The 27,608-nt window shown below is 34.0% G+C and overlaps 2 protein-coding genes across 10 annotated transcripts in view; one reads left to right on the forward strand and one right to left on the reverse strand.

The window, feature by feature from the left end:
* The window catches only part of SUPT3H (SPT3 homolog, SAGA and STAGA complex component), a 536,625-nt gene that overhangs the window by 474,673 nt on the left and 34,344 nt on the right, over nt 1–27,608 (reverse strand). The window lies entirely within an intron of this gene.
* Nucleotides 5,947–27,608, forward strand: part of RUNX2 (RUNX family transcription factor 2) — a 259,424-nt gene continuing 237,762 nt past the window's right edge. For 5 of the 6 annotated variants that reach the window (XM_042938947.1, XM_042938943.1, XM_042938945.1 and 2 more), the window contains exons 1-2: nt 5,947–6,294; nt 6,493–6,616. In XM_042938947.1, coding sequence (XP_042794881.1) covers nt 6,157–6,294; nt 6,493–6,616 — 262 coding nt within the window. In that variant the 5' untranslated portion in view covers nt 5,947–6,156. Of the gene's footprint in view, nt 6,330–6,492; nt 6,617–27,608 lie in introns of all 6 variants that reach the window. The other variant, XM_042938944.1, reaches the window with a different exon arrangement.

Below are 27,608 nucleotides of genomic sequence, written 5' to 3' on the forward strand. Positions count from 1 at the left end.
ATGTCCTGTTTTGTAAATCTATAGTCAATTTTATATAGTTTACTAAAATGAATCAAGTTTTAATCATCCCATAAAGACTGGATAGTTTGCATATTACGCCTACGCATTTAGAAGTTGACTGGTTTGGCAATCTGTCTCAGTGCTTTCAAGCTTTTACTAAAGTGTAACACATTTTGAACAATGCTTTATTATATCAATATTATAAAAATGTGTACTTCTGAGTAACAAGAACCACAAATTTTTTCTATTAATATAATAGAGTATATGAATATTTTCACCTTTTCTAATTTATTTAATCTTAAATTCAAATTGGAGCAATTTTTGACTACTAAACTTTCTGGGAAATTGAGATTTCCAATGGGAATACTGTCAAAATTTATAAAAACAAAAAAACCAGAGTTCTAAGTGATTCATTTTCAATACATTTCCTATATTGTTAATTATGGTTGAACTCAGAGTACTTTCCAGTGTAAATTACACGCAAGGCTTAACAAAGTATAGATCTAAATCTACAATCGCCTTTACTGAAACCAATGAAACATCTATACACAGCAATGAAATTGGCATGCAAAGAAAAGAACTGTCAAGACATGTATCCCTAAAAATAAGCCTACAATAACTATTTTAAAGGCTGTGTGTGGTCTCACCCATATATTTTGGCAAGATGCACTTTCTCCAACCGCAGCTAGATTCATCCAAAAGCAGTGGCACTGGAGAGCCTCTGTCTCACCTGTCAAAATTGAAGAACGTTGTTCCAAAGACCACCATGCGTCCATGGAGAAAAGCCACAGCACTACAGCTGTTATTGATAAGCAGTCTCTAAAGGAGAAAAGACTTCAAACAATTAAGCAAATCATCCTTAGAGATACAGACAGACAATATATTCATGTTTAGATGATGAGATGACAAATACCATGCCAGGTATGAAACGATTTCATACACTGGAATACCAACAGAGGATCTTTCATAAGTAACATTAGCTTTATAGTCTTTTCTATTCTCTCTCTGATAAAATTTCTATACATTATCAATTCAAAACCTCTATTATGTTCCCTTATTCAAATCTCATGAAACCTCCTTTATAAAACCTCAAAATTCATCCAAATTACTAAGGTCCTAAATCCATTAAAATTGCTAAAGTCTGACAGCTAAGAGCACAGAAGATTAAGATTTATAAACAGAAACCCTAAGTATACTGAAATCTCACTTTTAAAAAATATATCCTCAATCTTTTTCAACCACATTATAAAAGCAGTTTACATTTTTGCTTTGAACTAACCTCCCGACAGTAAAGCATATGGATCGATCAGGTAAGCTATAGGCAGGTTAACAAAAATAAAAAGAAACAGCAAGGAAAACAATTACTTTGAAAAGAAATATGCCTCAGTGGACACTTCAACTCCAGTTTAAGCCCCAATTCAGACCTGGCAATAAAAAAAAACAACTTAAAACAAAATGTAAAGAAATACACACCTGGCTGGATAAAAAGCTTAAATAATCATGATGAATATCTCATAATTAACTTATTTTCCTACTAGATCATTATATCCTTTAACCCTTTTTAATACTGCAAAAACTCAATTGAAAAAGAAGGCAGGCACCTTTTTGTGCCTTTTTCAGTTAATACCCAAAAGGTTCTCTTCAAAGACGGTTTCACCTACAACCAAGTCTCATAGCACAAAGGCAAAGTTACCAGAGGGCTCCAATGTATTATATGATGTCCCACAGGTTCATTTACTATATTCTCCAAGTACAAAGGTTCCAAAGAGATTAGTTTCACTTTTCCCTATATTTAGTACATTAAACTAGTATAGTTGGAGTATTATTTTTCTTTGGTTTTGTCAGTAGCATGTTTGATATAAATTTTATTAAGTGGTAGTATATGTAACATTGCATTGTGGGTAGTAGTTTCCTGCTTTAGCCTAGCCACATCCTCAGCTGTCATATGAGCATATTTCCCATATTTTCTGCAAGTTCTCGCCTTTTTTTCTTCTTAGAAAAATGACAGCATTAGAAGATGAATTGTTCTAATAATTATAAGAAATGATTTATATAACTGTATTAAACAAGTATGGACCACTCTGTACTTCAAAGAACAACCGGGGGGGGGGGGGGCAGGGAGGACGTAATACTCATAATTAAAGTGTTAAAGTCATGTGAAACAATGTGTTACAAGTAAATTAACACAGAGAAAAAAATTAAAAACTATTAAAACAAGGAAAATCTCTAATCAGATGCCAATATCATCTAACAAATGAGGTGAACCATATCAGGAAATAACAATGCTTTGCCTTGAACGTTAGGGGCTTCAAACCTACCAGGTATTCATTAGTGAGGATTAATGTCAGTATCCCCTCCAAGAACTTTAAGAAACTACTTTGAGACTTTATAGAAATGCCAAAACAGAAAAAGAGAAACCCAAAAAAAGGCCTGGAGGAGAGAGGGAAGAAAGAAGGGGGAAAGAGGGAGAAAGTGGGGGGGGGGGCAGCGAAGGGGGCTAGAGGGAGAGAGAAAGCTTAAGATTTTCTCTTTTGGCATCCAATTTCTACATAATCTCACATTGAGACAGATAACTGCTACTACTAACCAAATGAAGCTGTTCAAACAATTATGGACATGGTGGTACTTTGGGTTTTTACAGAATTTAATTAAAACAAACTGAGGAGAAAAAAAAAAAAACCAGAAGAAATACTCTCATTACAAAAAGTACCACAAAATAACACCCTGTACAAACACACAAAACCATACATGTGCATGCAGTTGTATACATGAACATATACCCCACTAAAGTAAGTGGAATTAACCTCTCATCACCATGATTGAAAATATTAGTAAAATTATACATATCTTACTAATATAAAATTTTTTCAAATTATCAATATAAGGCCCAATAAATGTTATGTAAAGTTAAACAGTTACACATCAAATCCAAAAAACATTGTCAAAAAATACCAAGTTGAAAGAAGAGAGTAAGAAAGTTCATTTTACTAAAAACCACACAATCAGGGAAAACATTTTAAGCCAAATCAGTATTTCTACAATTTATAAAATTCCAACATCAAACCATTTGCTCCTATTGTTTTCAATTAAAAGAAAAATAGAAGAGTAGCAAATAGAAGTATAAAACAATTTAAAAAAACAAACAGAAATGAGCACACAATTGATACAGATAAAATTACTGCATTCAAATAGGATCATTAGTTCAGAAAATAAAAAATAATTCAAAAGGTAGCCATAAAGATATATGTAGCATTTAAAACACTTTTTAGTATATAATATAAAAAGTTCAACCAATGTTGACAAATTTATTAAATACAAAATAATGGGGAAGCAAGATAATTGCTTTACTTTTCATTTCCGTGGCATTAAAGTACGTAATTTATACAGCCGACCTAAACTTGTCACTTACTTCAACACAGCAAATACTAACATATCCCCAAAAAGGATGTAGTTTTGAGGGTCTACGGTTTCCATCTCTAAGTTTAAGCATAGTATAAATGTATAATCAAGAGCTTTATTTGCAGTAGCTTTTCTGAGTCAGTCTCTTCATCACAGGTAATATTATTTCTAAGGAAACAAACTATCAATTATCAAACGTGTACCAGTTATCACTGTTGTTTTAAAATTTTTACCACAAAGTAATATTTGCTGCAAACAGGATGTATTTTCAATTTAGAAAAAAAAAATGTGTGGATGATGAATATACAAACTTTAAAGCACATGACTTCTCCTGCCAGAAGAAGGGCCTCACAGGGAAAGAAAGGGCATAATCAACAATATCTAGGAAACTCTTATGCAGTAAGAGTAATCACTCTGACCAAAAAATTACGTACAGGACAGTTACCTGCAAAAAGATAGCAGGCAGTTAACAGACACACAGATGTAAAAATTATCCAAATACATATTAGTCAATTTGGAGGGCCAAAGTATGCTCAATAAAAAAAAATTATTTTAAGGGGCAAATATTTAGCAAAGAGTTGGGTCGTAAGATGTCAAAGAATCCTTATGCAGAAACGAAAACTTCATTCTAAAAGAAGAAAAGCATTGACTTACCACACTACCTAAGTTTTCTCAATTTCCTCATTCTGCTATTGTATGTACATATGGTACTATATACAAATCCCTCCTTTAGCTTGCTCTAGAAATTAATTCGATATAGATCATACTGGTACACCTTATCTATGAAAAAGAAAACTGAGTAGCTTGCATGTTAAATGAAAGGTTTTACTTTTCAATGTAAAACCTGTTTACACACCCCGTGAGGCAAAATAAAGCTATATTTAAAATAAGACACTAAAATGTGTTTTTGGTTTTCTATCACTGAAAGTTTATTATGAGAAAGTTCTGGACATCTGAATCATAAAAGATTAAAGCCATGCTCATGTCTTCCTAGTATATTTTGGGCAAATGAATTTTTGTTAAAGAAACTTATGAATGTACTTGGACATTTATCTAATAAAAACCAATAGCAGATAATAAACTGTGCTAGGAAGACCATAAGCAGGAGTATTTTTGGCTGTAACAACACCTCCTTGGTGTTTTCCAGCCCTAACCCCTTTATAAACCCCAAATAATGTTTTGTAATTCGCTGTCTCCGCCCACCCTCCCAGCCATTTACTTCACGACACTCCTAGTTACTATCACACTAGGAAGAAGTCTAACATGCAAATTCAGAGTGGCGTGGATAAATGGCAAAAAAAAAAAAAAAAAAAAAAAAAAAGCCTAGAAAATTGGTCTGTTCGGCTTTATAATTTTTGTTGAAAAATACCCCATCGCTCCCAACTGATGAAAACAGGAAGCTCTATTCATAAATATGAAATTCTCTGCCTATGATATATAATCATCCTAATAAGAAAATGAGTTCTATACATACTTGTCCAAAGGGGCAAAAAAGGAGATAGTTTCCCAAAGATGTTTCCAATTTTCTTCTGAATCAGAATTAGCAAATCGAGACGACTAACATACTCTGTCTGTGTGCATTATTCCTTACTACACACAGCATTTTGTAATTTATTTCAAAGCTTCCATTATAAACAAAAAATACAGCTTCTGTTAACCCACTCCATTCTGAGCTTATAAAGTCAATAACATTGAACAATCTAAGTTACAACATAAGAATTTTACTTTATAGATGTATATGTAAGATTTGCTGTCAAAGGCTCTGTTAAAGTTAACATCCAAATAAACTATCCAAAGAATGATATAAAATGAATATATTTCTTTGAAAATTAAAAATTACAAGCATAAAAAACACTAAGATTCATCCAATAAAGTACGTTACAATTACTGCCATTCATTTTTTGTAAGATCCTCAAACTGGTATTGAGATACAAAAGATACTGATTACACTTAATACGAAAGATACTAACCACGTTTAATCTTTATGGTAGGAGCCGGCATCTAATATTGATCATACATTAGCTAGAGAGACATGATTTAGTATTTGTAAAGGAATCTCAAGACTAACACTTTCATGACAGCCCATTACAGTCAAGCCCGGCAAGCAGTTTGCAACCAGACCTTAAGAAAGGTAAACTTTTTTACAATGAGTTACAGATTCACAAGTTTAAAAAGACAAGAAAAAGAAAAACAGAAGGACTCCAATCACCCAGCAAATATGAAGCAGACCCCAGAATGTGATACAATCCAAAGATGTAAATTATTGTAAATCATCACTGTTGTTCAGAATTTCACACAGCCTCTTGAGCCAATTTTGTTCTTTTCCACAGACACAATAATGAACTAAATAAAAGGAGGCAAAAGAGAAAAAAAAAAAAAAGTGGGGGTAGGGGAACAGAAAGGAAAACCTTAACTGCAGAGTTCAGCTCTACAAATGCTTAACCTTACAGGAGTTTGGGCTCCTTCAGCATTTGTATTCTATCCAAATCCTCATGAGTCACAAAAATTAAAAAGCTATATCCTTCTGGATGCCAGGAAGGGCCTTACCACAAGCCTTTTGTCAGGGAGAGAGAGGGAGACAGTGAGAGAGAGAGAGAGAGAGAGAGAGCAAGAGCAAGGGGGGAAAAGCCACAGTGGTAGGCAGTCCCACTTCACTTGGAGTACTGTGAGGTCACAAACCACATGATTCTGTCTCTCCAGTAATAGTGCTTGCAAAAAAAAGGAGTTTTAAAGCTTTTGCTTTTTTGGATTGTGTGAATGCTTCATTCGCCTCACAAACAACCACAGAACCACAAGTGCGGTGCAAACTTTCTCCAGGAGGACAGCAAGAAGTCTCTGGTTTTTAAATGGTTAATCTCCGCAGGTCACTACCAGCCACCGAGACCAACAGAGTCAGTGAGTGCTCTCTAACCACAGTCTATGCAGTAATAGTAGGTCCTTCAAATATTTGCTCATTCTTTTTGTTTTGTTTCCTTGCTTTTCACATGTTACCAGCTACATAATTTCTTGACAGAAAAAAATAAATAGAAAGTCTATGTACTCCAGGCATACTGTAAAACTAAAACAAGGTTTGGGTATGGTTTGTATTTTCAGTTTAAGGCTGCAAGCAGAATTTACAACAGAGGGTACAAGTTCTGTCTGAAAAAAAAAGGAGGGACTATGGCATCAAACAGCCTCTTCAGCACAGTGACACCATGTCAGCAAAACTTCTTTTGGGGTAAGTGTTATCATGTTTTAAAATCCTGTAAGAGATGAACCTGTTAAACAAAAAGGTATGCTTCTTGGATAAACTGCTAGCTTTTCCGGGTAACGTACTATATTAAAGATTATGATAATAATGTTATTTTGCTGCACTAAAAATTGAAAAAATGAAATTGCTGTACATGTTTGCATTTGGCATCTGTAACTTATCTACTTCTCGAAGGAATGACTGAAATAGAAAAAATTACATTATCTAACATTAGTCAAAATGTTTTCTAGAGTTGTAGAAATGAGGTGGTTAAAAACAGTGAAAGAAAGCTTAGTCTTCTCATTAACCCTCAGTGAAATACAATGAAACACTAAATTAATCAAAGTGTTATGAAGTATTCACCCTGGCAGCTCCCAATATTTGAGCAAACTTCAAAAAGGAAGCAATTTTACAAAATAACAGACCACAGAATTATCTCGACATTATGCTCTACCATTATGCTCCACTGCAGAAATAAACCTGCAGTAGTTTAACATTTTAACCAGCTCCACTAAAAGAAATCTATCTGTAAGCTTCCCCTGCATCGTACGATAGGTGCACAAGTTTGTTTCTACACAACTTCGTATAATTGAAGCATATATTCCTATATAAAATTATAAGCATGTAATAGCCATTTTCAAAAAATCTTTATAGTTACCCAGGACATCCAGGATATGAAATAGTTCACAGAACTGTAAGTTTAAAAACTTACACGCCATTATATTTTCTATATAATTTTAATTTTACATCTACACACTATTACCCATATGGAAAACTTGTTATAAACACACGGCAAGCACTGAAATGTCTAGGATTCTTTTAATCATATTCTTGGACCTACCAAAATGAATACCGTTTAGTCTCATGAAAAACAAAACTCTGCAAGGATACCCTGCATGATTTTAAAAAGCCATACCTATTAAATCATGCTGAACTTTCAAAGAAAACAGGCATAATATAGTCCCTTAATATTCGATTTCAAATTAATGTTGATACACAAAAGTAAACCACTTCAACATTCATCAGCTGACACAGTATTAGAGTAAAATATCTAAACACTTACAAGATTTTCTTTATGATGTCCAGCATTTTCCAACTACAAGGCAAGTTTATAAAAGTTTCTTTTATCCTTTAAAATCAATCCTTTTGCTCTGTATACCTGTATTAACTTTGCTTTATAACTTACAACTAACGATTGGAGTTTCCTTTACTCCTCCCACTTCACACATTTTAACTGGCTACCAGAGAGGATCAGTCTTAGTTTAGGTCAAAGAGAAATAATTAAACCTGAAGGAGAAAAAAGGTTTCTCTTTAAAAGGTAAGGAACGCAGTTTGTATTTTACAAAAAAAAAAAAAAAAAAAAAGTAAAATTGCTGTAGTGACTCCCTCAATATAGTTGGAAGTGGGCCTCCTCAGTTACGACACATACAATATAATAATCGCAGATTATTTTTTTGAAATGTAATGGTAGGTAATAAACATTACTCCAAAATTTTCTGCATTCAGGAAGCAGAACATATATACAACTAGGCTACAGTACAGCCCCTATTATAATCACAGCTTACACATGGTAATTTTGCTGTTCCCCCACAAGAGATAAGGAAAAAAATGGTTAAAACTATTGTTATACGAAGGAATAACTTGAAACAGGCATCTCAAGCAGTTAACTTATTCTTCCACAATATTACTGTTTGAAAAACAATACATTTTTTCTAACCAGAAGGGGAACAGCACAAGTTTCAAGGACTACTTGAGCATTAAAAGCAAAGACATTAATCCTGTCACAAATAATACATTAAAATGCTCTTTACCCTATCATACGAGGGGTCTTATATTTCTGTGGCATCCTTAATAGCTATTTCTACAGTAGAATTTTCAAACCTTGCCCAAGTTTCTAAACCAGGCATAACAGTGAACTAAACAGATAAAAGATCATCTATCGCGTGTCCTATATTTTTAGACATCGTAACTAATTCCTTCTCTTCTGAAAAGTGGAATTTAGCCTCTCCCACCCCCAAATGGTACTTTAGCACCCGGAGGACAATTTAAGATGAACCCACTACACAACACTAATTATAGGTATGTAGTGAACATTATGTATAGGCCGTCATCACACTACAAACATTTCTCCCATCCCATAATCTATTCGAAGTCTAAAACCTCACTTTGGGCCTTCAATTCTTATAAATGATTATCAGCACAACCTAATGAAAAGTCAAAAGTGATCCAGTGATGAGGTCCAGTTTTGCAAAATAATTTTTGCAAAATGTGATCCAGTTCTGCAAAATAATTTTTTAGAAGCTTAGGCTTTTCCTAGGTGAGGGACAAAAAGCACACGCGGACCAACTGCCTCGCCTCAAATAAGAGCGAAAAGTGTGTGAGAATATGTGTGTGTGTGTGTGTGTGTGTGACAGAGATAGAGTTTCAGTGTCCTTGCTCTCTCAGCACACCATTTACCTTGAATTAAACAAGAATTGCAATCTGCATTATTCAAAATCTGCCTATTACTTATCATAACTAAACTCTGTTGAAAACGATAGATCTGACTCACGGAATATCTTACAATTAAGAACTTATTTATGACAATATATCAGCTAACTGATTAAATTTCCACATAAAACCTTTGTAATTGGTCACAGTGACTAAATATGATGTGTAAACACTGATTTCCAAAGTAATAGTTGTGGTCCATGTCAATAACGTTACAGTTTCAAAATTTAATAATGTCGAAATGGTATGACTTGCTTCTAAAATAAGACAGCTAACTTCCAAAAATCTAGGGAGACGATTTAAAAAGTCAAGAACATACACAGAAGACCACCCTAATATATATTAAAAGTTAAGGATGTCAATGCAACTCCCAAAGACTTATAATATAAATTACTTTAAATTATAATAATCCTAATTTTACATAAAAAACAAAGATTTCACTTTTGAAATCTTAGAAACATTTTAAAATGCAAAGGATTTAAAAGAAATCACAGAAAAATATTTTGTTAGTCATTATGAACCTCTCCCGACGGTCTCCAAATCACAAGGAAGGCATGAAATATACATGATAACATTATGATACGTTTTCGTTATTTTACAAGGACAAAAAATTAATCTATTCAATTACACCCTTCAAACTAATCACTGATAGTTTGACTTGTTTAAATCAGTCATGCTAAAGTTAAATTCAGTAAGATAGAAATGTTCCAGTTTGTTAAAAGAACACTGAAATATTTGATGGTTAAATAAACTGCAGAGGGAGGAAAAAACTAACTCATTGAAGGCACTAAGATTTTATCAAACACACAGAATTAATCTTTATTGAATAGAACCATTCACAAATCAAAACTCACTGTACTTCAATACTTTCAAGCAGCGCTAATCAATTACAAACCTTTTCTAGTGCTTCAAAACTCATGTGCTTTCAATTTTATACACTGGTGGTCTTCAAGTACTGTATTGGGGCTGAGTTAAGACATTCTGTATCACAACTTTTTTTTCAACAAATATCCATCTAGAGGACTTTTTTTTCCCTCTCTAGAGCTGCTCACATGAAAACTGTGGTAATATTTTTATACTGTACTTCTTTGTTGAAGCTAAAGGTTAGGGGTTACCTAAATACCTCAACTGTATATACAAAAAAGGGAAAAGGTAAGTATTCATATAAAAAAATCCAATGGGACTGAATTATTTATTTTTGCATTTCCTATGATTAATGATGCACCCGTACCTACTTGAAAACTGATGGCAAAACAGGGTAACATCTCAAATTCCTCTCCAAAGCATACAAATATCAACCTTCCATGCTGTTCTAACCCTTGTTCCAGGAGACTAAAATGTGACAATGCTAATAGTGAGGTCATGCAAAAGCTCCTCAAGAGCATTAAGATCACAAATGCTATTACCTAACAAAAGGCTTCAGAGATATTTTTATATAGAGGGTTCACTGGAACAGTCTACCTCTACAGTGTCTCTTTAAAAAATATTACACATACGGTCAGATAGACAAATGAATTGTAATATGAAAAAATCTTTCCTGTAAGTAATAAAATCGTAAATGTGACAAAAGCGTTAACCATTTTTTCTAGTCATTTACCACTTAAGACTTGTCATTAAATGGGTGCTAGTAAAACCAATGCTAATTTAGGCAGAGATATCCCAATAGGTTAGCTGCATGCATTGTTTTTTTCTCCTATACCAATGAATTCCACTGAAGATGTCATTCTACCAAAAAAATAAAATAAAATAAATCTGTCATTGAACTCCAATAATAAGGGTGACAATAAACAACAGTATTTTCTAAAGAGGAAAACAATCTAAGCTGTCTCAAATTTAAGGAGATTCGTCACAAAATCTAAAATGTTTACTATTTTAAAATATTTAGAAAAGGAATTCTCACATAATGAAAATACACACCTTAACACAATATACTGCCATTTCAGAGATTATGGGATTAAGTGGATATGTATTCTGATTAATGTGTTACAATTCAAAAAAATAATGGGGAAATTCTATACCTTATTCAAAGGGAGTTTCCTTACAATTTTCACCACAGTTGACCACAAGCTTTTGTCTTTTCAACAGCAAACATATAAAACAGTCTATACATTCCCACATAACTTTTTAAAGATCTGTACAGAAACTGAGATTAAGTATCCTTTTATTACACTGTATGTAATATTTTCATCTTACGGTGAATTCTTGGAATTTTCTCCCCTTTATATCATTTTTTTAAGAACAAAGGATTCAAGGTTTGGAACCACTAGTGTTAGATGGATGTAAGTAACACCATATCAAACATTTCACGTGCTTACTGTTATTATTGAACAGCATGTTAAGTCTAAAGCATTTTTTTCATAAATATGCTTTCGTCAAACAGTAAATAAAAACCCCATCATTTACCATGATATATAAAACAATTTCCACATAAAGTTAGCTGTAGAATTAAAAGTCCTTTAAAGGCTAATTGCTACATAAGCATTGAATACTTGCAGTGAAAAAAAATTCATTAACACATCTCCTGTAAACACCCTATATTCTTCTTAATATTCATAAGTTCAACATCAAATACATATTCCAGGACCAAAAATCATACCAAATGTGACTGTGGTTCTAATTAAAAAGAGGACAAATGTTAGTATATCTTGATTAATTGGTTTTGATTTTTTAAATCAATTGCCCACAAGGAATTCTGCACCATCTAGACATATTAAATGAACACGATTTTTAATATTATTTAAGATACCTTAAAATTATTATATCGATGTCAGAAAATTTACCAAGTTAACATTATTCTCAAACATGTATTTATGGTCACTGTTGCAATCAGCTTATGTGCACTATTTCTATTGCCATCCCTTAAGAAATAACACGTGACTTACATTAGAGAAGCGACATTCTTACCAAGGTACAGGTAAACATCCTGGGCAAGGCAAATAATTTTGACCACAAAATCAAATAAATGAATTTTATTTTACTTTTCATTTAAACTTGCTTTTTTATTTTTTTACATCGATAGGAGCTACTAAAATCATTATGCCATCAAGTACAATTACGTAAAACACTAAGTTTAAAACTCAAAAGTTTACGTGTTTATAGGTTGCTCTAAAATTTGTATGAACCATGAATGCGCCAAGCCATTGTTCACATATTCCTTATAGTCAGATGTCTTACAGTTAAATCCCTTTTGTGGTTCAGCATAAGCAAAAAATAATATTAATAATAAAGGGAAAATGCTAGCCAAATCACAATTAACAATCATCAATAAGGTTTGAAAAACATATACACACAGTCTCTTTGGAAAAACTAGAATAATGATGTTGTGGTACTCCACAGAACTTTATATGAACATGGACATATTTTTATACAGACACAAAATATATGCCACATAAACAGAACTTAAATCTCTTTCAACTATCAGTCTGCTCTAAATTTTAATACATGGTATATGCATTTGCAAGTGCATACAAACACATAAGTGACTACAGACCTTGAGATAATCATTAGGAAAAAATTTGTAAATTATTTAACTGAGGTATTGTTAGTAGTTTTTTGTAAGAGATAACCAATTACTTTTTGCATGTATACTAACAAAGCAATGTCCAACTGTAAAACCATTAACGGTCATCAAGCATCAACCGGGAAATTCAAGATAAAAATAATCAAAAACTATGCCTGTAAAACCTGAAGGACATTATTTTCCAGTCATAAACTTAAAATAATTAAACACTGATTATCAGTTGAATTATTACAGTTCACAAAGGTAAATATGAATGTAACTAATCTGCTAACAGATACCTACTGATTGACATTCTCTCAAAGAACAACTCTGGCCTAGAGCTAAACAGGTAAATTTTCTATATATTTACTCAGTGCCTATATAACCTACATAAACAATTTAAATTAGGCATTGTGATTTGTAATTTGCTTATCTTGTTTCAGCAGTAATAATTAATTCTATTTTTAAATTTCTCTACTGAACTTCTCAATTTAAACTTCAAACTTCCAGGATAATCTTTAAGTAAAAAGGTATCATTATTTCTATCAGATGATTAAAAATTACTTAAATGAATCTAAGCAAAATGTATTCACTATGAAGCTGAAAAGACAGTAAGTGCTATATTTTATCATTAATATTTTAATCCCCTGGTTTTACTGTATTGGTGTAAACTGGTCCTAGAAAATAGACATACATGTATCTCAAAGATATAGGGCACAGATTTCCTTGAATCAATAATTTTATTATAAGATTTTTTGTAAACGTAGCTCAAAGATAACACATTTTTTAAGAAAAGTGAATTCTTACTTTATTTCATAAAATCCTATCACATTACAGAAATCTGCAATATTATATATATTATAAACAGTATATTACTATATTACATGTAGTATAGAAAGAAAACTTCTTTATGTTAATAATCTATATTATATCATAGTATATGTTTTCCATAACATAAATAGCTGTAAAAGTATATAAGCATTTCATACTAAGGACTTTATCACCCAATTCGAAATACTACGACATTAAAAGAAATTTCTAAGAGAAAACTTCCATTAAGACAATAACATCCTAGTATTTGGCAAGCTAATTGGTTATAAAAGGTAATCTAGTAAGATTAATTTTCATTAATTAACTACTCATAAAATTTGTAAATCTTTCAAAGTAATTCAACTCCTGAAAAAAATGCAGAAAAAATTCTACTGCTCTTTCAAATAGAGTTCAATGCAAAATGAAAATATTTAAGATAATCCATAAAGCAGATAGTACTTACACAGTGTACTACCGTATCTTTGTAAAGCAATATAAACATAAAATTCAGTGTAATCCAAACCTTTGATCATTAATCCAACCTCCTCTCCATAATATAAATTCTTTTTTTCATATTATTAAAACCCAAGTGTTCACGCAGAATTCTTTACATTCCCCGAGTTGTTAAAACTAAACACATATAGTATGTTCTCTCTCTGTCTCCCTCTCTCTCTGTCTCTGTCTCTGTCTCTCTCTCTGCATTCCCAATTCTTGCCTCCCTCCCTGTCTCTATCTTTCATTCCCTTTATCTTAGGAGGAAAATTTGTAACATTTTCAAAGCTTTTTGCCACGAGTATCCACCTAGTTTTAAAAACATCATTATCTAAGCTAGATAAGGACAACTGGTATTGTCAGACAAGCACCATTCTTGATGTAGTAATAAAGATTTAACAATGTATTTCCTTTATAATATGCATAAGTATATTGCAGAATATTTTAGTGTACCAATAAGACCAGAGAAAACATATAAAGAGATTTTTTAAAATTACCATTCACAAAGATCCAGAAAGAAATGGAGCCATATGCAGATCAGGCTTTTGTAAATTTTCATAAATATTCTTATTTTTAAAAATATAATGATAAAATCAAAATACATCAAGAAATACTTCAATAACTTTTTTTATAAGAGTGAAATATCTGGCTTAAATTGATAAATTAATTACTAAATGGCTAAAACACTCTATATTTATACATTTATATACATAAAAAACTTTACTAAGACATGTTCAAACCATTTTCTTGGCTATGAAATAAAAGCATGTGCTCCAACAAATAACATAACAAAATATTTTTCATTAAGTATTTATTCACAAAGTAATTATATTACATGTAGAAAATGATAGCAAGAGATTTTCTAAAATGACACTACATTAATATATGTAACTCAAATTTGCCACCTTGATTTAAACCTTAATCTGCCAAATACATAATCATTTCATTGAGGTCCCATTACCCAAAAAAAAATCTAATACCCCAATGTTGTTTTAAAGGAAATTTTAAGAAAAATCATCATATTATAAGCTGACCAAGATATTTTTTGAAAAGTAGCTGTGAAAATAACGTGACCTGAAAACTTATATATAACCTTAAACAAACTTACATACTCGAACATACGAAATGAACAAGAAAACAGCAAACAGATGCATGAAGTAAAACTCTACCTAGCAATGATACCACACTAAAAAGCCAACCCTAAGCACAAGAGAAATACATATGCTTTTTAAAATATATGCTTAAATTTAACGCTTTTAAATACAGGCTTGCCTTTTGAACTGCTCAAATGAATAGATAACATACCAGTGACTACAGAACTTCCTTCTAAACTGGCAAAAAAAAAAAAATAATAGTAATAATAATCACACCGAATTCCTAATTTTCCAGTTATATTGTGTGATACTTTCTTTAATTAGACTACCACTTATTCTAAACTGGCTGGAAAGGCTTGCCCACTGCATTTTCCCTGTACGTACCTCTTCCTTATCAATTATGATGGATCTTCAGCATTCGGAAGAAAAAAATAAAAAGCTTCAAAACTTAGTAACTGACTTTAAAACACATCGTTAAATCAATATACACAGGGCTACTTTAAAAAATATTCATTTCTCGAAGGCCAGAAAATCTTACTTTTTTTAAGCTGATGCATCTACACATAGAAAGCAAGTTTTAGTAAGTTCTTTTGCTACGCCATAATGAGCTGCTCCAGGAACTCAAGGGTACCTAAAACAACGGACTACCTGTTCTAGCCATGCTTAGGAATGTGTCCAAATCATTTTTATTGATTTAACCTTTATAGGAATGCTACATATCCTCAGAGCAAAACATTTTGAATGTATTTATAATATGACACACTTCTGAGAAACCATGAAAAAGAAAAGCTAAAAACAAATCTAGATACTCCTCCACCCCTGGTTGTTATGGGTATTTGTTTTTTTTCAAAACTATTAACAGACCTAAATATTAAATAATTCTATTTAGGAAAACTTACGTTGGCACCATGGTAAGGAGAAAGAAAAATTTATTTTGAGGAAAAAAAGGTGCATTTAAATAAATTCTAACTTTTAAGAAATAAAATGTCTGCCTTGACAATGATGTCACATCTACACATTTTAACGGACTCTAAATACTCACTTTCATATTCTAGTTACACATTAATCATGGAACCTACAAACATATCAAACTTAAAGAATTCAGTCCTTATTGAATAAACTAAGTTGTACTCTAGTTTACATTCTGAGAGTTGACAGAGAAAGTTCTGTGTTACCTATCTCTCTAGCTTTCTACAAGTGGTACTTTATTAATGGCTTCAGCAGCTAATGCCTGCATTAGTCATGTTTGCCAAATAATAATTCACAATATTATGCTTCCTCACATTATGGTTCATCATTCGTTAACTTGAACCTCACCTCTAAAGGAGTTATACTTTCACTGCAAACTGTTCTCTCAAAAAGGCAAACAACTTTTGAGCATTTCCAGATGTAGCCCTCAAAAAAAAGAAAAAGGAAAAATCATAGGCAAATTCTCAAAGAATTCTAAAATTATTAATAAAAATGTAGTAAAACTGGAGTCACTACTTATTACTTCAATGATATCCGTAAGTTTAAGAGCTGAATGTACTATATATCAAATTAAGAAACTTATGATAGATTTCAGATAGCTGCCAGTAGATACAACAACCAAGCACATTTCACTGTGAGACAAGATTCTACCGAACTGGAATTTCTGAAGTTCTGACAATTACTGAACATGCAAGAATAAAATGATAACATTATCTTTTTCAAATAGTTAACTTTCTTCTGGGTAATATCAATTTGGCTTTGGCCACATTATTTTCATTTTGTCATTAATTTTTTATAAAGCATCCAAGCATGCATGCGATTATGCTAAACCAAAATTAAAATAATTTATATGCAGCCTACTTCTCTGAAGCAGGGCTGGGACGAGGCAAGCAGGCATCTGGGGCACAACATTCAAGGAGGTCCTTACTTGTGCACAACCCTGAAAGTGAGTGCCTCCTTAAATGCTGAGCCCTAGGAACTTTGCTTGCCTCACCCGAGGCCCAGGTCCCCCTCTGAGGGCACACTGGTATCAAACATTTCATGAGACATACTCTAAGCAGGATATCATAAAACACAGAAATATGGTAATATCAGAATGAAATTAAAAATAAAAATGTTTATATGCTTAATGGCCTATCTGATTTATATTTTTCTTTAAAAAAAAAGAACCCACTTGAACATAAGTGGAAATAAGTATTTAAAAACATAATCATATTATAATGAGTGATCTGAGTTCAGAGATGGCACAAATAGTTGACAAATTTTCTTAAAAGGAGACTTTTATTGCCATACATATCTTTTAAAGTAAACTCAGGGCCCTTATTACTCAACCATAATGCTTTAAAAAAAAAAAAAGAAAAAGAAAAGAAAAGAAAAAGGATTGAGTAAGTATGTTCCACTAAAGGGCTCACAGGGCTACACAGGGTTCGTAACAGCCCAGATCAACAGAATCACCTGAGTAATATGCCTTGAGGAGGAAGGGGACATGAGAGAGGCTTGGGAATTATTTTAGACAAGGCTCTACAAGTAAATTAGCCACATTTGGGGACCAAGAGGGAGCCAACTTTTAATACACCCAGAAATAAGTTAAGACAAGATGCATATACAAAAATATATACATTTCCAAATTGTTTCCCCCCTCAACATTTGCAAAGCTTATTCACAAGAAAGAAAACATTAAAATTTCAGTCTGTTACTTTCTTTTCCCCATCTTCTAGTAGAGATGTTAGACAATGATAATATGTCCAACCAGTAACACTAATAAGAAAAAGGTCAGAAGCATAGATAATTCAGTAAGATGAATACAGCCAAAAATATTACTTGTCTTTTTCTTCTAGGTTAAGTAGGTATTCTAAGTATATATTCTAAAAACTCAGTATTTTAAACTTTAAATATATTTAATTAAGTGTATATTAATGTCTTTTAAGAAAATATATGTGCCCAATGTACCTCCAACACTATACCTTGAAACTCTATTTTGTTTTATGTTAGCTTTTCTTGGTTGACTCCTTATTGTGCCAGGCACTGTGCTAAACCCTTTATAAAGATTATTTCCTTTAATTCTCTGAATTCCTTTATATGAAATGGGTATTACAATTCTTTACAGATGAGGAAACTGAGGTAATATGAGGTAATAAAACCTGCCCAAGGTCATGCATACAGTCGAAGAGCAGACATTCAAACCCAAGCTTTCTCACTCTCCACTACTACCTTATAGTGGTATATATAACCTTGATGAAGTTAAGGTGATAAGAAATCCCCAATTTCATCTATACAGGTATCAATTCTCAGTAACATCATTAAGGTAAAGTTATTAAATTGACAAAATACAAGAGATCATCTTTGAGACTCCAAATTCTCCCAAAGTAGATCTTTAAGTAATACTGGTCAGTGAGAACCAAAGAGATTAAGGAAAAATATAACTAAAGAGTGTACCAAGGGATAAGACTTCGGTCAGGTTTGACCAGAAAATGAAGGTTCCAGGGAATTAAATCATTCTTAACCAATCATCATAATCAATAATCTTATTCAATATCCACACCATACCCTATATACTTCATCTGATATGAAAATACCATTTTAGGAGTTAAAAATTACACTGTTACATTAAACACAGGAATTTGTAATCCTCCTTGTTTGTAAAATTAAAACAATAAAGATTTCAGTCACGGCTTTTACGTCAGTCAGGTCTGGAGTCAAATCCTAGTTTCTGTAATAATGCATAACATTCCTTTTACCATGGTTCTCACTGTTCTACCTAAAAAGGCTTACATACCCATACTCATGCTAAGTGAACAAGAGGACTTTAATCCCTAAATCTTAATCTGTAATTACAATTTCTCAAATTCTTGCTCACTTAAATCTTTGATGTTCCCAAAGACCCACTGATAAAGGTACCTGTTCTTTGCCCACCAAAGAGATTCTAGGAAGTAACTCTTTGACATGTACTATTTATCCCAATGTCATCCACAGCCATTTCTCCACTATTACTAAAAACAGAAATTCTTACAGAAGCCATAAAAGAGTTCTACCTGCTGTTTTTCTGAAAGAGGATAGGAAGAAAGCTGTGAGATTGTATCACTGTCTGTATGGGTCCACTGAGAAAAGATGCCCTGGCCAGGAGCCACAGGTGATGGCAGGTAGATGAGACATTTGCTCAAAGAATAAAAAACGGGGAAGAAGAGAAAGCTGTTTAAACATCTGCAAACATCAACAAACCTCTCCAAACATCCTGCACCCATTTTTAATTTGATACACAATGGTGTAATGATCACACAAACAACTTTAATGAGGTAGAATAAAGTAGAAACATTTATTAAAATTAAATAAGTACATACGCAGGTATAAAATCCTAGATACACATTTCAGAAAAGGAAGCATGCAAACTCGTACTCTATCTGGCATTGGACAAGACAGAAAAAGATTTGGTTAGAAAGAAAAGTTGGTAAGGGAAGATGCTTTGCTGGCTTTAGCTTAAACTCTGCAGGGGTTCACACTTATTTCATCAGAAGTCACCAGACGGCAAAGATGCGAGAAGAGACCAAAGGTTTTTTGTGCAGCCAGAACAATCAACCAATGAAGCAGAGAGTAAATTTAGGATGACATGGTGATTTACCAGTCATTAATCTAGTAGGAAAAAACTCGGCCAGAATGTGGAAAACATGGTTAAACTGAAGAGGGATTACAAAGAAACCAGCAGCAGAATTTGGCAGCGGTCGCTGGGAGAAGCAAGGACTGGGAAAAGGAGACTGCAGCCCAGAGGAGAGGACAGTGGTGTTGCCGGTAGTTAGGAGAAAAACAGGGGAGGGTAAAGTCGCAAGAGTTTTGACTTTATCATTATTAAAGCTGCGCCTAGTGCAGGAAACAGAAAGATCCTAATTGTAAACAACACAAGTTCAATATTGTGTTTACCTGTTCAGGGGTGTACATGTTGTCAGAGGAACTCAAAATGGTAATGATCACTATGTTTGGATAAGAGCAGAATTGTGAAAGATTTTTTTATACTTGCCAGTATTTTTCAACTAAAAAAAAATACAAATATTGCAACTGAAAAAATTTAGGGGACACTATGTTTTAATGTTTAACATTAACCCATACAACAAATTTGGTACTGGTAATGATGTAGTGTTTTTTCCCCCATGCTCAAGTTTAAGAAACAGAGCAAATTCCTACAATTAGAAATTATTTTTATGTGGGAAAACCAGTTTCAAAAAAGCCATAGAATCTCATAAACACAACAGACCCAGCAAGGATTTTGGTGTTAAGTTTATATCCCAGTTACACCAATTATTCTTGCCGTGATGAGCACTGAGCCAATCATGAAAGTGCTGAATCGCTGTACTATGCACCTGAAACTATGGTACGCTGTATGTCAACTAACCGGAATTAAAAGAAAAACTTTTAAAAAAAAATGTAAGAAATAAAAAAAATATGTCCCAGTTACACCAATTTTAAAAACCTGAGCAAGTTACTTAAGCTCCCTGTGTCTCAATTCCTTCATTCCTGTAAAGATGTTTACTACCTACCTTGAAAGTTTTCCATGAAAATTAAATAAGATACATGCATGTAAAGTGCCTACAACCCAGTCAGGAAAAATCATTGCAGTTATTACTACATACATCGTAGTATGTATGTAGATACACTGTATGTACATACATTGTGTTAATACATACAATCACTCAATCCTGAAATCGTCTCGAAGAGGCTAAATTTGATTACTCACAGTGTGGTCCACAGAGCAGTGGCACCAGCAGCACCTGAAAGCTTGCATAAAAATTCAGAACCTCAGGCCTCACCCCACACTTTCTGAATCAGAATCTGCACTTTCACAAGATCCCCAGGAAAAGCAAAGTTTGAGAAACCCTGTTCAAAACAACATTCAATTAAGGGAGGGTCCAGCTTGTTCACATATTACCAGCTCCCCGAAATTGTCCACTTCATGTCGGTTCCAGAGTTCTTTTCTGATGCCGAGTGAAGAGCAACTGGTAGTTTACTCCTAATTTCTAACTCTGAGAAACTTTTAAGAAACTGACAGAAAAGTCTAATCTACTACTACTTCCAAAAGATGACTTTAAAAACTAACGAGAACTCTCACGTTGACCCCTCAGTCGATCCACTCCGAACAAGAAACAGGGTCCTGTGGTGCCTAACTCTCTCTTGTAAAAGAAGGTCTTCAATAACTTGACACATTTTGTAAATTATTAAGCTGCACAATTGTACTAACCAGGTACCAGTCTGCTTATCCCTGTTGTCAATGATGTCTCACCACAAATCTGTCGAATGTTTACTGAAGTTTAAAACCATTGTATTTGCCCTCTGTTCCGGAGACGGATACCTAGCAGCCCTGACAGAGCACAGAGTTTGTGAGGCATGGCTACTACTGAGTAAAACCATTTGGCTTCTGATACTCAACGTCTAGGAGGCTCACAAATCATGCCTTTAATAGCCCTTTCTAGAATCTTAGGCAGCAGGGGCCTCAGACTGACAACACTTCGGACTTTCGTTTTCCAACTAATCCCCCTCTTTGATATTTGACACTGATTTTTTTATTCTGAAGTATTTTATCATCATAGATGCCCATTCCTGTCGCTTTTCCACTCCATGATTACCGTACTGAATAAAACAAGAAATACAGAAGAAACTGTATCTATGAAAATTGTCAGCCTAAATAATAATTCAAATTTCCTAACTGGGAGAAATAAAAGATGGCATGAAGTAGATATGACAAAAAAAAAAGAACAAAAATAGAAGAAAGACAACACATCTGCCAGATTCCACAGTATTCTGAGAGTGTGATGATCATAGAGCTCCAACAGGCTTATCTCCTCTGAAGGGATTTCTTAGACTGCAGAACTTTTAACTTCCTTCTAGTTCTTCTCCAGTTTAGTTCTTGAGAAGTCCCTCAGTTATTTAGCCTACACTGCCTCTTGCCTACATACTTATTCTTGCTCTCTACCCTTAAAAAGAACATGCATGCCCTCGCTTGCCCACTCACGCACTACCTCATCCTTTTCATTGTGCCATCTCAACTTTCTTTCCATTCGTGTCCACATGGGCACTGCTTTAGATTCTAAACTTCCAGTGGAGGGCCCAGAGCCGTAGATTTAATTCCCTTGGAACATCACCTAGAACAGTAACATAATCAATTAAGCTTTAATGGCCTTAGGACAGGCACATCGATAATAAGAGCTCACAGAAAGATATGCTTACCACGAATTTTAAATTCAATGAAAATTAAGAACAAAAAGCATGTCAACTTTTTCTGCAAGAAGCTGTGTATGAACCAGCACTTTACTCTTGGCTGGAAAAACCTGGAGAAAAAAACACCTGAATATGAAAGGTGAATTGGCCTTAAAGACAAAAAGAGGAACATACTGAGTGAAAGGAGAAAGGAAGGTCATTTAAAAAATAAAGCATGTGAGAAGCCAAGACTCAAGACTAAGAGAGGGAGACAATAAAATAAGTGGTAGGTATAGAATTTTTAAATCTCTTAAGTGTAAGGGACTATTTATAAGTAGAGTGGTTTAAGAGTTGCTGTCTACTATTCTTTAAAGCAGGCTTCATTCCTATGAGTTTAGGAAAGTCTCTGCCACACATAATGAAATCAAAATCTAGGGAACGAATATATGTGAACAAAAGGGGTGTACATGAGAATGTTCCTCATGACCAGTATCTGCTTGCTCAGACCACCTAAGTATCCAATAGGTACCCTACAAAGGAAACAAACTTAAAAAGAAAAAGTAGGATAGCCAGGAAATCAGAAAACATAAAAGAAAGATTGATCCTAGGAAGAATGTTCAATCCCCAAATCACTACTCCAATTTCCAGCGATGAGCACTGTCTTATTTTTCCCTTGTTCTCTCCATGTACCACATGAATGTGCATTTATCAAGACCTCATTAATTATTCTGAGAGGGATGTGTTGCCTTATCAAACAAAAATCAAAGCTCCTTTCTTGAGTGTCAAAAAAAAAAGATGGAATTTGATAAACGGGATTTTTTCATTTTAAGGTTGTTAACCTCATAATTTCTAATGTTTAATGGTTTGTTGCTTGTTTAATAAATCCCTGCTTACATGGGAAGAAGGAAAAAAAAGAAAGATTAGTTCTAGTCACAGAAGTCTTAATAAATCATTCCTCTTGACTTTTTTACATTTAATTTTCTGGGTTTTCTCCAAGCTTCCCACCTCCCCCCAATTTTTTCTAGTATTACCACATTGGACTTTTAAAGGACTGAGCTTCAAGTCGAGAGAACTCCAATCTAGTTGCACAGTTACAATGATATAAAAAGACAAAACACTGTTTGAGCTTCGCTTCCCAGTACTGAACTACATAATGCTAAGACTTTTCCAAATTCTACGATTCTGCCATATTTATTACATTCTTGATAGAAGATTATTTCCAGTAATCGGCATAAGGTCGCCCAGAGTGAACTTGAAGGCATTTTTTTCCCACTGAGACTCTGTAGAACCATAATCCTTCTCAGCTCAGGTCTTGAGGGAGCCACTGACAACCAACCAACTGATGGGAATTTGTGAATAAGAGGATTTTTTTGCCAACTGATGCCTGAGTGTTTAATATTTTCATTCAAAAGTCAATTTGTTCCTCAGACTTTCATCACACTACGCTTATTTCTACTGAACCCTTGGCATCTTTTACTTTGGGTCTTTGCTTCTGCAGCCCTAGATCCAGGTTTTCAGAAGGCACTTACAGGGAAGTGATTAAAAGGCACAAAAGGTCATGAAAAAGGCAGAGAGAAGTGGAAGAACTTTGTTCTAGAGCCCTTTTACTTTCCCGCCTGGCTTTATGAAAAATAACTTCACCTCTTTATGCTTCACTTTCCTCATCTGTGAAACAAGAGAAAAATTATCCACCTACCTGCCCTGCCTCACATGGATGTTTAGACATTGAAAGGAGAGAACCATGTCGAGAACGCTAAGAAAAATCACAAGTATATCCATATGAGTTATAATAATTAAGTACCACAAAAACAAAGTTCAAACTTCCATTCACTTGACTGAAAGAACATGCTTGTGCCTTTATGGAAACATAAAACATAAGCTGGCCAGGTTTTTACCAGAGAATGAAACTAAAATCTTCAGCAAACCAAGTCTTTTGAAGGCTAAACTTTGTGGAATAATAACATCCATTAAAATATTATCTCCACATAAGAGTGAAAACATATGGTATCTTTCTCTGTATGACTTATTTCACTTAGCATAACACTCTCCAGTTCCATCCACGTTGCTACAAAAGGCCAGATTTCATTCTTTCTCATTGCCAAGTAGTATTCTACTGTGGCACAGTAAACCACAATTTCTTTATCCATTCATCAGTTGATGGACATTTAGGCTCTTTCCACAATTTGGCTCTTGTCGAAAGTGCTGCTATTAACTGAGGGTTGATGGCGGGTGAGAGGGAGGGGAAGGTGGGTGATGGGCATTGAGGAGGGCACCTGTTGGGATGAGCACTGGGTGTTGTATGGAAATCAATTTGACAATAAGTTTCATATTAAATAAATAAATAAATAAATAATCTCCAGGGGCGCCTGGGTGGCTGGGTCGGTTAAGCGTCTGACTTCGGCTCAGGTCATGATCTCACGGTCCGTGAGTTCGAGCCCCGTGTCGGGCTCTGTGCTGACTGCTCAGAGCCTGGAGCCTGTTTCAGATTCTGTGTCTCCCTCTCTCTCTGACCCTCCGCTGTTCATGCTCTGTCTCTGTCTGTCTCAAAAATAAATAAATGTTAAAAAAATTAAAAAAAAAAATATTATCTCCAAATATCTCCAATTATCTTAAAACATATCTCCTTTTCGTTCCTCTAGCTCAGCTCACCTTTTAACATACCTCATCAGTAAAATACACTGTAATGACCACAACTGTCATTTGTTTATAAATTACATAAATCTGTTACCTTTCTAGTATATTATGTACCTTAAAAATTCTTCATGAAAATTGAAATTTTAAGGCTTAAATTTGAATTTAAGTTCCCTGAACTCTGTTTTGGAGACCGCTGCTATAAGTCAATGGTTTCAAACCTTTGTACGCTATGGACCACTGCTCAAACACCAAGTTTTAAAATGCAAACCCAGGGGCACCTGGGTGGCTCAGTCATTTAAGCGGCCAACTTCGGCTCAGGTCATGATCTCACAGTTCGTGAGTTCGAGCCCCGCATCAGGCTCTGTGCTGCCAGCTTAGATCTTGGAGCCTGCTTCGGATTCTGTGTCTCCCTCTCTCTCTGTCCCTCCCCTGCTCATGCTTTGTCTCTCTCTCTTTCCTTCAAAAAAAAAAAAACATTAAAAAAATTTTAATAAAAAAATTTAAAAAAAATAAATAAAAAGCAAACCCAATCCATAGGAGAAATACATGTAGAGCTGCTCTGATTAATATGGGAATAAGAGAACAGGAGCCAGGAGTTCCGTGAGGAAACTCCTGTGGCTCCAGAAAGCACAATTTGAAAGCACTAATCTTGAGGTGAGACTTTCCATTAGCCTCTTTACAAAATAAAATAAATGAATGAATGAATGAATGAATGAATGAATGAAATGTACTTAATAGCGCTATTTCCTAAGCTTGAAGTCCAAGATGTTAAAGAGTCAACAGAATTCTCAATGTTATATTTACTGTAGAGATACTGTTGACTGCATAATCAAGGGGCCCAACAGGCTTTCGTGGAGGAAAATTCTCACAGTCCTTATCACCAAACACTATTATACTCCTAACTGCTATGGTTATATCAAAGACTGTTGATCGACTTTGCTTTCAGACAGTATAGTACACAATGTTATGCTTTCCTAGTTGCTAGGAGGCTTGACAGTTACGCTTTTTGCCCCCATCTCGGGAACCAGAGAGCACCTTTATTTTATGCATCTCCGTGCATTTTTACCCCTCGGTTAATTTTATATCTCTACTCCTTTTGGACTTCATCTTGATTTCTTGTCTTTCCTATCTTATTATATAAACAAGTACAATAAACTCATATATTTTTGGAATCACCTAAGATACCAATGATAAAGCTCAACACTCAAAACTTGCTACTTGGCACCATCCGCATCCCATTTGGTAACTAATTCACTAATTCTATCAGTCCCCAGTACCTAACAATCCAGCCTTCCATTATCACTTCTATTTCCTGTTCTTCATTCCCACTGCCATTACCTGGACTGCCACGATAGGTCTACCCATAGCCAATCCACCTTACATGGAGCTTATAATCACTCCTTCTTAATCAGTATCAACACATATCATACCTTTATCTTTCCAAACACCTTTTAAAGGTTTCCCACTACTTACGGAAAAGTCTAAACTCTTTAGTCAAGCATTCAAAGCTTTCCATATTCTGATACCAATGAACAGTTTTGCCTATATTTCCCATGTTTGCCCACATGCCTCATCCTCACCTCTAGGTCTTTGAACATGTTGTTTCCCATACCTGCAGTGTTTCCTACCAATCCTCCCTGCCACCTTCCCCTCAAATTTCTACAGTGCCAAATATTACCGTACCTTGAAGACAGAACTCAAATGGCATTATTTTCACAAGCTTTCATCATCCAAACTGAAATTCTACATTCCCACAGTAGTGTATTTGTAACTCTTTTCACGTATTTTTCTCCATCATTCTCTCATATTCGTCTATCATTCTGTCTCAGTTTCTATCTGCATAAGAGACCATCTCTCATACATGTAAACATACAAAAATTCCAGACCAGTGACTCCGAAGCTTTTTTTAACTACAAAATCCATTTTTCACGAGAAGTGCTATGAGAAAGCCCAATAAGTAAAATGGATGTTTAAAGGAGACTCTCTGGTTGCCGGGGAGAAGGACTGAGAAGATAGCTCACCCCCTCTCCTGAGCAGTACCACAGACATCTTCACAAAGCACAGACTATACTAAACTACACACTCTATGAAGATAAGAAGCATACTTGATTCACATGTCTCCCATTTCGGAAGTCAAGCAACATTGCAAAATCAGATATTCCTGGAGTCAAATCATAGTTGTCACTTATAAACTATGTTCTCTATGCAAATCCTTAAGCCTGCCTAACCTAAATCCTCATTTGTAAAATGGAAATGATAAAGTCTACCTCATGTGATGACCACATGAGAAAGATACACAAGAGTCGCATCTCACAGTATTGCTGACATAGATACAGAGGAATTCTCATTCTCTTACTTTCTTTCCATATCATCAACCCAAATGGCCACCATATAACAGGAATTAAATAAGTATTTCTTGAATGAATTAATGAATGACTGGATGGACAAATGAATGAATGAAAAATTGTCTAAACAAAAAATAAAAAGACAGAAAACATTTAATAACAGGTACAGAAAAAAGACATGCTAAAGAAATACTATAACAAGAAAAAAGGAAAAATACTTTAAAAATGACTTTTATGGCTGGAAAAGAAAAAAAATGGTACTTTATATATTTAAAAACTAGAGACATTTCCAATAAAAATTTACTACCAGAGAAAGAAGCTAAGACGAAAGAATTATTTACACACATAATTTTAAGGCTTACATGTGAATAATATGATATCTGGCTAATATCTAAACTCAATTTACATTCACCAGCTTAGAAATAAGAGTTATAGTAAATTAAACTATAGTGAACGATTATCATGCT

This window comes from Panthera leo, chromosome B2, assembly GCF_018350215.1.
Source record: "Panthera leo isolate Ple1 chromosome B2, P.leo_Ple1_pat1.1, whole genome shotgun sequence".
NCBI classification, from domain to species: domain Eukaryota; kingdom Metazoa; phylum Chordata; class Mammalia; order Carnivora; family Felidae; genus Panthera; species Panthera leo.